Raw genomic sequence first — 12945 nt, forward strand, 5'->3', positions numbered from 1 at the left:
CTCTTTACAGCATGGTGTCAACAAGGCATTCCATCGAGTTGAAGGATATGAAGATCATCCCTTGGTACCACTTCACATGGAGAAGGGAGACACAGTATTTTTCCATCCTATCCTAATTCACGGTTCTGGCATAAACAAAACCAAGGTGAGATATTAATATAGCAATATAACAAAATAACGAAATCATTTATTTTAATTGCAGTTTTAATATTTTTATAGATTTTTTGATATGAGGTTTGTCACACAGGAGACACAATCTATAACGAACACATCTTGGCCAACTGGCGTTAATATGGTGCTTAATAAAAATCTATTACCATCTATCACATACCACACACGAATTTCAATAAATGATCAAATTTAATGTATATATTTATAGAGAAACTTCACGTCATTCATTTATTCTTGTTTTTCAAACAGGGATTCCGTAAAGCTATCTCTTGCCACTATGGTGCATCTGAATGCGAGTACATTGAAGTAGGTGGAACAACACAGGAAAATATTGCAAAAGAAATTGAGGAAATGGCTGTCAAGAGAGGAATTCATCTAGACTTTCAGGTAATGCTATGTAACTTTCAATGTTCTTTCATAGTGACATAATAAGTCTCGCAAATCTTTTGGCACTTGTGAGGAAAGAGAAAGTTAGCAAGCGAACCCTTATAAAGATGGTCCTGTGCAGGGATGGGTGAAGCAAAGGGACTGGGGTATCAAAGGGAGAAGCAATGACACTAGAGAAAAGTATGCTCAGTTGCTTAGAAGAAGCCAACCTGTAGGCGAGATGTCACCGATACTTTTTAAACTAAAATATAGCAGGCCTATTAAAAGGAGATGAATAAGAGAGAGATCGTTCTCAATGTTTACAATTTTATGACAAAACAAGCAGAGTAGTCAAAAATAAGGCACAGAGAGTAGCAGAGGTAAGCAAGGTGTCTAACAACAGTGAAGAGGATTTTGCCTGAACAAAAATAACATGAAACTGCAGGAACATCAATGATTGCACCAGGGAAGAAATGTCGATGGAAAAAGACCAATTCTACGTAAAATCACCATCATTCAGTGGAAAGCACTAGCTTAAGGGATATTTTCAGAGATAGTGTGCAAGTGTAAGAAGACAGGGAAAAATAGAAGTGTAGGTACTGATCGAAAGGCAAAGAATTATCATCTCTATTAGTCATGAAGTTCAGAGAGGAAGGTCGACTCCATCACCTTCTAGAGGGACGATAACTGTATATATAATGATTTGAGGATAGAATGTATATCATAATAATAATAAATTACTACAATGAAAGCAGTAGTGATAGTGTAGTGGCAACAATTTCTAACAATAACAATAAACCCACAGTCTGTAACATTTTATTAGCTTTGGTGTTTGTGACTTATTAGCATTATAGCCTAGATCTATTTTCACGAGTTTTGAGTGTACTTCTTCTGTTACGGCAAATTGGCAGGTGGGTATTGGTTGTGGGCTGCAGCTGGTAGGGAGACAACATACAAATTGGATAGTGACCCGCTTCTTTGCTTAAAACTTAAAATTTCAGGGGCCAAAAAGATACTTACTTACAAATGGCTTTTAAGGAACCCGCAGGTTCATTGCCGCCCTCACATAAGCCTGCAATCGGTCCCTATCCTGTGCAAGATTAATCCAATCTCTATCATCATATCCTACCTCCCTCAAACTTTGCTGTGGTGCCAGCAAGGCTTACTGTATGGATTCGTAACAAGCTGTTTTTTTTTACGGTGATGGGTTGTTAGCCCTTCGTCCAACCCCCAAGCTGGAGGACCACCCCTTATCGGCTGTCCACGACTGCTTATTCAATATATTCGCAGCTACCCTCCATATCTGGAGGCCGTCTCCTCTATCCGCAACCTGAGGACGTGCCATGCCGTGGTGATAGGGACCCACAATACATGGTCTGTGATACTTATACCAATGCTATTTTGAAAGTTTTTATATTATGCTTATAAACCATTCTGTCAGATACTAAGTAAAACTCTTCTTCTATCAAGGTGCGTCCTCCACTTAACTGATCTGTAGCCGATATGACTATATTTACATTTATTTTGACTATAATTTATGTATTACTTTGCTACAAGTTATCCCTCTTGATACTCTAGCAATTATCACAGTCTACTATATACAGTCGCGAAGTTTGAGGTGATTGTTTGCAAATCTCGTGATAAAGCGCTCCAAGTGGTTAGCAACTAGAAACAATAGACTGTCCACGATCGACTTTGGACTGTGTCGTATATCCATCGAGTGCTAGCTCGTTGCGTATTTCACATTGATGCTTGTGAAATGTTCGTTATTGGTTGTAATGAAAATGTTAATGGCTAAAATACAATAATTGGAATAATAATATTTTACTAGAGACGTAGAAAAATTAAGTTTGTTTTAATGAAATTTATTGATCACGTTTTATTTTCAATTCTGGTGGGATTATTATTGCTTAGGCCTACTTTTTTTTTTCAAAGGATATGTTTTTAATATAGCTGTTAATTTTGTTGTTATTTTTATTTGTTACTTTACTAAAGACGTAGAAAAAGTCTGTTACAATAAAATTTATTGATCACATTTTATTTCCAATTCTGGTGTGATTATTATTGCTTAACCTCATCCCACTTTGTTAACTACGTAAGCCTACACTGCAAGTAGTGGTACATGTAAGTTACTCCATTAATTCATATTTCCATTATTATTATTGTAAAGGGAAATGAAAATTAATATTTATTGGTTTCATAGTTAATTATCGCTATAATCTTGAATGAGTGAAGCGATTATAGTAAATTTCAGTTCGTTTTGCACAAAAAAAAATAATATTAACCTATTTCTTGCAGGTATCTTCGAGTTCATGGTGGCATTTAATATACTTCATTAAAATAATAAATTAACTTTATGCATTTAATATTTCAATAATGGAAGGAAGGTGTTAATTTTTCCAAAAGAACACAACGAAAGTGTAACATATTTTGTCGTCTACTAGGAGAGAGATCTGCGATGATGAGGTGATAGTAGCGATCCTAGTGGTGGGCAACTACCCATGATTGCATTTTTACTACATATTGAGCTTCACGACTGTATATAGTAGACTGTGCAACTATCATAACTTCCACTGAATTCAAGGTTCGTGAATTCGAACCCAGCAGAAAGCTATTCATTTTGAAGAACAATAGAAGTCTTTATAATACTTTTCTTTGGAAAGAAAATGAAGGTGTTATTTCTTTATAATAAATTTACAGTAAATATAACGGACTGATCGAAAAATCTATTGGCATTCCCCCCCCCCCCCCTTACTTTATAAGCTAACACATCTATGAAATTGTCGAAGTCTTGTATCAGAAAAATGTCAATCAAATCATAAGACTTTTCAAAGATAATTAAGTTGCACATGGTGTGAATCTCAGTTAATTGCATTCATTATGTGACATATGAAAAGCCATCAGCTTTATGATAAACATAGAGCCAATCCCATCTTTTAAATTCGTAGAAGAATTTTAGTGGACACAACTTAAATAAAGATGGGAAATCCTGTTTTCTAGTGTCCCACGCCACTGAAGTTATTGTGGGAGTAAGTTATTAATATTCAAGACAAGTTTTATAATATGAAATATTAGTACTGATTTTCATATAATTATTGTGCATGAAGCAGCAGTTGAGTACGATAAGTTGTAATGTAAATGTAACAATGATAATTAAACTAGAAATTAATTTGCATTAGAAGAGCTCTGATTCAAATTTTAGCAGTACAGTAGAACTTGGTTATAACGACCTCGTTTTGTGCGACACCTCGCCTATAACGTCAAATATTCTGTGGTCCCAACTAATTCGCCATAAGACATATGCTTTCCTACCTTGCTTAATATGACAAATGCATATGCATCTACCTCGCATATAACGTCATTTTCAACCTCGGTTTGGAATACAATTTTCTAAGAACCAAAATATTTTAAGAAATATTTTGCTGAAATCTGGCAAATCCTTTACTGTTCCCTTCTATCATAGACCTCTGGAATGCAGGCAGATTCCTCAACCCATTGTAACCTGCCCGAATTCATGCGGTATTAATGGTACCTGCATGCGGTCAGTTTCGACAGCAAGTTTTCACTAAGTGCACGCATTTTAACGCAGTATGGCCACTAAAAGAAGTGAGTGACACTTTAGAAGCCATTAGAATTGTGAACATTTCTATGAAGCTAGAGGAGGGAGTATGAAGCTAGGAGAAGGAGCAATGAAATTGCAACTGAAATAATGAACATAGAATTTAATTTAGAAAGAGTATATTGGGCAAGTAGGAGACAACAGAGTAAAATGACTGATTACTTTACTCCTAAGTAAAGAAGTTTGGTGAGTAATGAACAGACTGTTTTAATACAGAATACTGTATTTATAATTGTACGTGTATTTTATTGTGTTCATGGTATGCTTAAAATAAGCCTAATTATGTTTATTATTTTTCATTTTCCACCTCACTAGACTGATAATATGAATCTCGGTTACTACGACACTCATTTATAACAACATAATTTTCAAGGACCCTTGGATGTCGTTATAACCAAGTTCTACTGTACTTTTAAAATCTGTGTTGAGTATGGTAGGGAAATGTACAAAAGAGTGGACAAGCAGTAACTTAGGCCGGCACTACTTTATCAAAGTCCACTTACTGTTGCGGACACTGGAATGACATAGGCACAGTCTAGTATATAGTCACGAAGCTCAATATGTAGTAAATATGCATCCATAGATAGTTGCTAACCACTAGGATCGCTAATATCGCCTCATTACAGACAATGCGAAATTGTACCAGCACAGTCTATTGTTCCTAGCACCTTCACAGCTCAAGCTTCGTGACTGTATATACTAGACTGTGACATAGGTATGTACAGTAGATGTCCCTACCCTGTACCGCACAGTTGAAACTTCTTTCAGAACACTTCCAACCCATTTTACCCATTATTGTAATTGTTCTCTTTTTGCTGTGCTTATGGACACATTGCTCGCATTTTAATTTCTTAGAGTTTCATTAAATTTTAATATCTTTTCATTTGCATTTCCCTTTTAGGTAACTTACTGATTGAAATAACGTTTAAAACCACGGATCTAACTTCTACATTTTTGCACTAGTTAATCTGAAACTTTTACCACATAGGCCTATTTCTTACAGTGTGGATATTCAGTACACAAATTTGCATTTTGATATTCCAATTATTTTACTTATAATTAATTTTTGTTGTTTATTTTAATACTGAATTATAATTGTCCCAATTTTCAAAATTTACATAATTTTTCTTTAAATTTATATTTAATTTATTATAGATAGATTTATGTAATATATGACACGTGCTTTTCATATTTCTCCAATTATTTTTTGAGAAAAATATTTACCCTTTTAGTAGTTAATTTTTCAATTTTTTAGAACTAATCACGTCAACACATGGTGATTTGAATAGTTTGAATAGCAGAAGAAAACACATATGTCAGTTTACTTCACATGCTTTTGTGGAATGGAGAAAAATTACATTCATTCGAGCATTTTGAATGTTACAAAATATTGGAAATTGGAAAATCGGGAAAACGAGTATCAAAGTACAGCATATACACATCATATATACTATCGATATCCTTCCTTTTTATACAGGTCTATCACACACATTTTTCTTTTACATAACAGCGCGAAATATGAACTGAATGAAAAGTAAAATTAGTTACTACTACAACGATGGCATCACAGCCCAAAGTCGAGCCTTAGCCTCCTCAATTTTCTTCTTCCAACTGTCCCTGTCCTGTGCTAATCTCCTCCAGGCAGTTGTTCCGAGATAGTCCTGACAATCGATCGTTACCGCATCTATCCATTTGGGTCTTCCAATTATTGGTCTTTTACCATGTATTTTCCCTTCTAAGATCTTCTTTGGTATTCGGTTCCCTTCCATCCGATAGACATGTCCGGCCCATTCAAGCCTCCTTAATTTGATGAAAGTAACAATGTCGAAACTTCTATATAATTTATATAGCTCGTTATTATAACGTATTCTCCACTGCATATTTTCTTGCACTGGTCCAAAAATTCTTCTGAGTATTTTGCGTTCAAATATACCTAGTTTAGCTTCTGTCTCCTTAATTTGAAAGGCATGTTGGTCCAACAAGTTAACAAATTTAAAGAAATAAATATCAAAGGTCCTTCAATAACTATCTATTCAAAATACAAAATATTACATTAGGTTACATGAACGTTTCTTTGACTAGCGCTTTCGCTATTAGAATAGCATCTTCAGGTCAGACTTGCGTGATATTAAGCTTTTCATGTAAAGACGTAGATGGACAAGTAACATCGAAATATATTAAGGTACATGACGTGAGAATATAAAAAATTACAATGATAAGAAAAACAAGTAAAATTTGACTTATAACAGTCGAATATATATAAAACAGTTAAACCTTCATGAAGTCTCAAAATTAATATATAAAAGTATTTGGAGTTAAAGCCTGCAGAAACATGTATGCAGCTTATAAATCAAAATTTGTCTAGAAATTGAAGTCTGCAAAACATATGCAGCTTAAAGTTGAGACACAGATAGTTAAAAGAATAACAAATTAAAATATTGTTTTGCATCAGTCATCACAACGTGGCAGCACATTGTAAAATCTGCAAAAATCAATAATAAGTTTTAGTGAAGGGACCTGTACGGAAACAGGAAGAGAATTGAAATAACGAAAAACCACTTATGAGATCTTTGGTGTTGGAGTAGTAAAAGGAAGTAATGTTGCCTGGTCGGTAGTGTGGTGGTGACTGGTGCAATGACACAGTATAAGAAAACACGTCATAACGTAAGTGGAGGGGGGTACATGAGAAGAATTTCCATTGGCTAATTTAAATAAGGGATTACCGGAACTGGGTAATTGTTCATTAATTAATGAAACAGTATTATTAAGCGATTTAGCTATGTAAAATTCCTCTGCAACTAAATTAAAGGTTCCGTTACTGAAGGGTTTTAAAATCTGTAAAGCGTCAGACATTTTTTGAAGTTCATGGTTGTTCTCACGTACCCCTCCACTTACGTCATGACGTGTTTTCTTATACTGTGTCATTGCACCAGTCACCACCACGCTACCGACTAGGCAACATTACTTCCTTTTACTACTCCAACACCAAAGATCTCGTAAGTGGTTTTTCGTTACTTCAATTCTCTTCCTGTTTCCGTACAGGTCCCTTCACTAAAACTTATTATAGATTTTTGCAAATTTTACAATGTGCTGCCACGTTGTGATGACTGATGCAAAACAATATTTTAATTTGTTATTATTTTAACTATCTGTGTCTCAACTTTAAGCTGCATATGTTTTGCAGACTTCAATTTTTAGACAAATTTTGATTTATAAGCTGCATACATGTTTCTGCAGGCTTTAACTCCAAATACTTTTATGTATTAATTTTGAGACTTCATGAAGGTTTAACTGTTATATATATATATATATATATATATATATATATATATATATATATATATTCGACTGTTATAAGTCAAATTTTACTTGTTTTTCTTATCATTGTAATTTTTTATATTCTCACGTCATGTACCTTAATATATTTCGATGTTACTTGTCCATCTACGTCTTTACATGAAAAGCTTAATATCACGCAAGTCTGACCTGAAGATGCTATTCTAATAGCGAAAGCACTAGTCAAAGATACGTTCATGTAACCTAATGTAATATTTTGTATTTTGAATAGACAGTTATTGAAGGACCTTTGATATGTATTTCTTTAAATTCTGTCTCCTTAGATAATGTCCAAGTTTCGCTTGCATAACAGAGAATACTTCTAATAATTGTTTTGTATATTTTAAGTTTTGTTTCCTTGTGCAAACAGATTTCAATATTGCGCTTAATGCAAAATAGGCCTTATTGGCTGCAGTGATTCGACTCTGTACTTCAGTTAATTCGTTATTGTTACTTGTCATTACTGTTCCAAGATATTTAAACTTCTCAGTTTCTTCAAACATGTTTATCGTCAGATTAGGAGGATTGTATGTATTCTGTTTGTTTCTTATTTGTGTCATCCGTTTGGTTTACTTGCATTAATCTGCAACCCGATTTTAGCGGCTCCAGGTCTTTGTACACTTCTTCTATTGCTGTCCCATAACATCCAAGTCATCTGCGTATCCTACTATTTGAACGCTTTTGTAAACTAAAGTGCTGTTAGGATCTATACCTGTCTGTGTTATCACCCAATGTAAAGCAAGATTGAAGAGCATTGGTGCTAGAGCATCCCCTTGTTTCAGCCCATTATCAATATTAAATTGTTCTGTTGACCCACTATATATCTTCACTTGAGCCATGGTTTCTGCCATGGTCATCTTGATGAGTCTGATTATCTATGGATGTATCCCTTGAGCAAAATTAGTTAGAATGAAGAAGAAAGTCTGTCAGAATAACAGCTGAGTGTTGGTTTAAAGGGCTGCAGCTCCACGCACGTGTTGGTCCCTTTAAATTCGTCCCGAGCGGCCAAAATAAGCACAGATTTAGAAAACTTGAACATTATTTTCTTTTTTAGAGTTAAAAAAATTTTCCATTGTTAATATCTTTTTTTCGTTATTTTCACCCATCCATAACCTTAATATTGGAAATGTTTATCCAAAACAATTTCAGTGATGTGGGTAAGAAAAAAAAGGAGGATTGTCCATTTTGTTTATGTCTTATTCAATCCAATTCCTTCCTGAACAAACATGTTACAGCCACAACTAGGTTCTTTGAATGACATCAAGAGCATGAATGTTCGCCCAACATAAGCCCCCCAAAAAAAAAATGGTCTAGGAATACACTCCGAGATGTGTGAAAAACCATACTCACGCAATTACATTCCTTTTAAATATTTTACTTGTATACTTTTTTAATATATCTATCTGCCTATTTCATTTTATGTTTCTTTTTTTAAGGCTTCACTGTTGACTAAATTTCTCGTCGTAACTTAGCAATTCGAAACATTAAATTTACAATGAAATGATTAACTAGTGGACTTACTCGTGTTAATTATGTAAGATTTGTGCGGCTTACAGCTGTTTCAGTGCTTCAGAGCCTACTAGATCACTAGATCTCAGCGTCATCTCGAACTTCTCTGCCTGTTATGTGGGTGTGTTTGATTGTTGAAAGGTGTTGAAGAGTGGAGTCAAATAGTATGTGTGTACTGAAATTGATCTGTGTGTTGAGAATTTGATCAGGGTGTGTTTTAGTGTGTTTGTATATTTCGTATTGTTCTTAGTGTGTTGAGTTTTTGGTTCTTGGGTTGTGTGTGTGTGTGTGTGTGTGTGTGTGTGTGTGTGTGTGTAGGATTTCCATTTGTATGTATGGTTAGCATTGGTTATGTGATTGGCATATGTAGATGTATTGTGTCCTCTGGTTATTGCTTTAATGTATTCTTTGTAGCGTGTTTGGAATGATCTGCCTGTCTGTCCTATGTAGAACTTATCGCAACTATTGCATGTGAGTTTGTATATACCTGTGTGGTCGTATTTATTTGTTTGTGTTTTTTGTGTGTTGAGATGTCTTTGTAGTGTGTTTTCTGTTCTGTATGTTATGTTGTTGTATTTCTGCTTTCTGAATGAAGATGCGATCTTATGTGTGCTTTTGTTTTCATATGTTAGTGTGATGTATTTCTTGTGTTCTTGTGTTTGTGTTGTGTTTTGCGTGTTTTTATGTTTGTTAAGTTTTTGTTTTGTCTTTCTTATGATGTTGTCTATTATGTTGGGATTGTATCCGTTTACTTGTGCTATGTATTTGATTGTGTTCACTTCTTCATTGTAGTGTTGTTGGCTCATGGGTATGTTGAGTAATCTGTGTACCATTGTCCTGAATGCAGCATGTTTGTGTTGTAATGCAAATTTGTATTGGTATCTGATAAAATTACTTGCCTAATCTCTCCAGGGCAACTGAAGTAATCCAAAGAAAAATACGCTTTATACTTGACCATCAATGCTTCAAACTTCATTAATTAAATCTAATTCAAAAAATTTATTTTCAGTCTTTGTGGAAATACAGAGGACGCCTGGCAAGAGGAAAGGAAATCAGTCTATAAGCAGTCAACTGGACAGAAGAGAGGAAGAAAAAATTTAAATCTACTGGGTAAAGTGGCAATGTATTAAAATTAAATACGGTTTGACTATTTCGAGGGTATTGCATAGCAGATAAAGCATTGCAATATGCCAAAACTTATTACTTAAAACTCAACATCAACATTTGTTATAAAATAAAGTGAAAAACATAAATCTTTTCTTTTTTCATGTAATGAACAACTATTTTTATATTAACATTTTTACCTTGTTACTTTAATGGTATTAGAACGCGGTGTTGCACTGATTTAGCACTATAACCTCTATGAAAATATAAATTGCATAGTTACATGAAGTTTTCCTCACATGCTAAATACGTCTTTGTGGAAAAGTGTGATTCTAATGGTCTAACAAACAGAACTAATGTATATGGTTGTTTCACTGATGTAAGATTTTTTATTGTATTTACATAAATAAAGAATACCAAATATCATATTGTTATAGATTATATACAAATATGACACTACAGTTTTCAAAGGATATTTACTTTAATTTATGTGTAACTCCAATTGTACAGTCTTGATATTTGAACAGAACACACAAAAATTATGCTGGAAAAGTTTAATCAGATGACAGATCAATGTATTTCGAGTTATGAATATTCAATTTTCCTTTTGGAAGGAATGGAAATGAAAATATAAATAATATTTGGAGCACATGAACATGACCATTATCATTTTTGTGCAAGACTATAGAACATACCTACAAAGAAGACAATAGACAAATACAAAGAGAATTGACTAAAAAACAATTAAAATGTATTGTAGGAACCTGACATGAGCTGAATGTGAGATATGGAAGTTGAGTTTCTGCCATATATCTACAGTAACATACAACTGGACCTCATGATTACATATCATAAAGGTCAGCACAAAATCTGTCAGAACTAACATTATAGATGAGATTTTGAAACTGATCATAATCATTGAAATGCACTGCATAAGGAAATTCCGAGGAAGAAGGACCTTCAAATTATTGTATTACATTTCTCTGGAATAAGCAGAGACAATAATAACAAAACCAAGCGAGCTGGCTCAGACGGTAGCATTTGAGACTTGCATTCTGGAGGTCCCGGGTTCAAACCCCACGGCCGACCAATCTGATTGGGGTTTTTCATCATTTCGCTCAGTCACAAAGGCAAATGCCAGATTGAAAATTTACATATCATGATTCATCACTGTCTCAATCACCAATATCACAAACATCAATAAAAAAATGTATAATATCAGTTACATGAAAGCAAGCCATCTACAACACGCAACAGAAACATGAACTCAACAATAGTAACAACGGCCCATTGGTAAGCCCACAGATCCTAACACGCGATATGACCACAGATGACAAGCGTGTATAAATAAACTTGACAAAAAAAAAAACAACAAAGTATTTGAGACAAAGTTACCCACAATCATTTTATCTCTTGCTTGCAGAATATTTAAATTCCTATTAGTTTTAAAAGTTGGTTATTTTATTTATTTATTTTTATTCTGGTAGAGTTAAGGGCATGAGGCCTTCTCTTCCACACTCCCAGAAGTGAAATACATAATGAAACAATGACAAAAATAGTAAAGTCATAGTTAAATATAAATATCATTTTCATACACATTAACAAGCTTACACGGGCTATAATGAAATATTAACTGAACATGATACATAATTAAATTATTTACAATTCATATCCTAATTCTACTTTATGATAGGCCTAAATGATAATTATATGCACAGAATAACCTCTAAAAATCGGCTAACACTCACAAATCAATTTCATGAAAAAGTATGTAATTCTTAATTTAAATTGATTAACCGTTTGGCAATCCCTGACATGGCGAGGTAAGGAGTTCCATAGGCGACAAACAGACACTGTGAAAGAGGATGAATAGAAAGAGGTACGGTGACGAGGAATGGATAATAAGGCCTGATGTTGATTCCGTAACATTGTAAGATATTCAAAGCGAGTTCTCAGATATTTTGGAGTAGAAGTGAACAATATTCTAAACAGAACAGATAAAGAATGTGCTATTCTACGTTCCTTTATGCGGACCCATGAAAGAACTTCAAAAGATGGCATTTATGTCCTCCTGTCACTTTTACAAGCAAATAAATTAACTTCCACTGCAGAAATTAATGTCTAAACAGGGCCAAAGCCCGTGAACTGTGAGAAGAAGGTACTACGTAGAATATATCTTATTCATACTTCAATTGTCTTACTAAAAATCTGATTAATGGCTCTTCTGTTTGTATGAAATAACTTGATAACTTAATTCAGCTACTTTAAAAAGTCTCATAACATTCTTAATTTCTCTTTCTCATTCTAATGTTATAATTAATTGACTATTCAAGTCAAGTTTTTACTGTGTTTTAGGCTATGGAGTTATATAAACTTATATGAATAAAGTACCGGTATTGAACAATGTATTTCAAATTTTTAACAATATTTATGTTGTAATAAAAAAGCTTTTCCTCTAAGCATCAAACATGTTTCTTTTATATAAACTTCAGCATTGTGATTAATTATAAATATCATTTCCACTTCGTACCGGTACTACATTTTCTTCTCATTATCATACACCTTACATATTATTAATTCATTGTACAGCACAGGACATGCGAACTTTATACGATCAGATTATGCACTTTTCAATACTAAATTAGAACTTAATCCAGATCAGCAAAAGAAATCCTTCGCCAAAACTATAATTAAAAATACAGTAAAAGCCAGCTTAACAAAACAGTGGAGTGAAAGTACATAGATATAACGTATATTCTGGACCAAGTCAGTAGAATAACAGCAAGTGAGATGAGGTTTATGAGAGCAACAGCTGGATATACTCGCTGGGATCATAAAGA

The 12945-nt window shown here is 33.8% G+C and overlaps 1 protein-coding gene across 3 annotated transcripts in view; it reads left to right on the plus strand.

Moving 5' to 3' along the window:
* Positions 1 to 10531, plus strand: part of LOC138714821 (phytanoyl-CoA dioxygenase, peroxisomal-like) — a 36267-nt gene extending 25736 nt beyond the window's left edge. For all 3 annotated transcript variants that reach the window (XM_069846986.1, XM_069846985.1, XM_069846984.1), the window contains exons 7-9: positions 11 to 145; positions 421 to 558; positions 10011 to 10531. In XM_069846986.1, the coding sequence (XP_069703087.1) occupies positions 11 to 145; positions 421 to 558; positions 10011 to 10064 (327 nt within the window). In that variant the 3' untranslated portion in view covers positions 10065 to 10531. The remainder of the gene's footprint in view (positions 1 to 10; positions 146 to 420; positions 559 to 10010) is intronic.
* The last annotated feature ends 2414 nt before the right edge of the window (positions 10532 to 12945 follow it).

The sequence above is a fragment of the Periplaneta americana genome, chromosome 15 (genome assembly GCF_040183065.1).
Source record: "Periplaneta americana isolate PAMFEO1 chromosome 15, P.americana_PAMFEO1_priV1, whole genome shotgun sequence".
Classification (NCBI taxonomy): Eukaryota; Metazoa; Arthropoda; class Insecta; order Blattodea; family Blattidae; genus Periplaneta; species Periplaneta americana.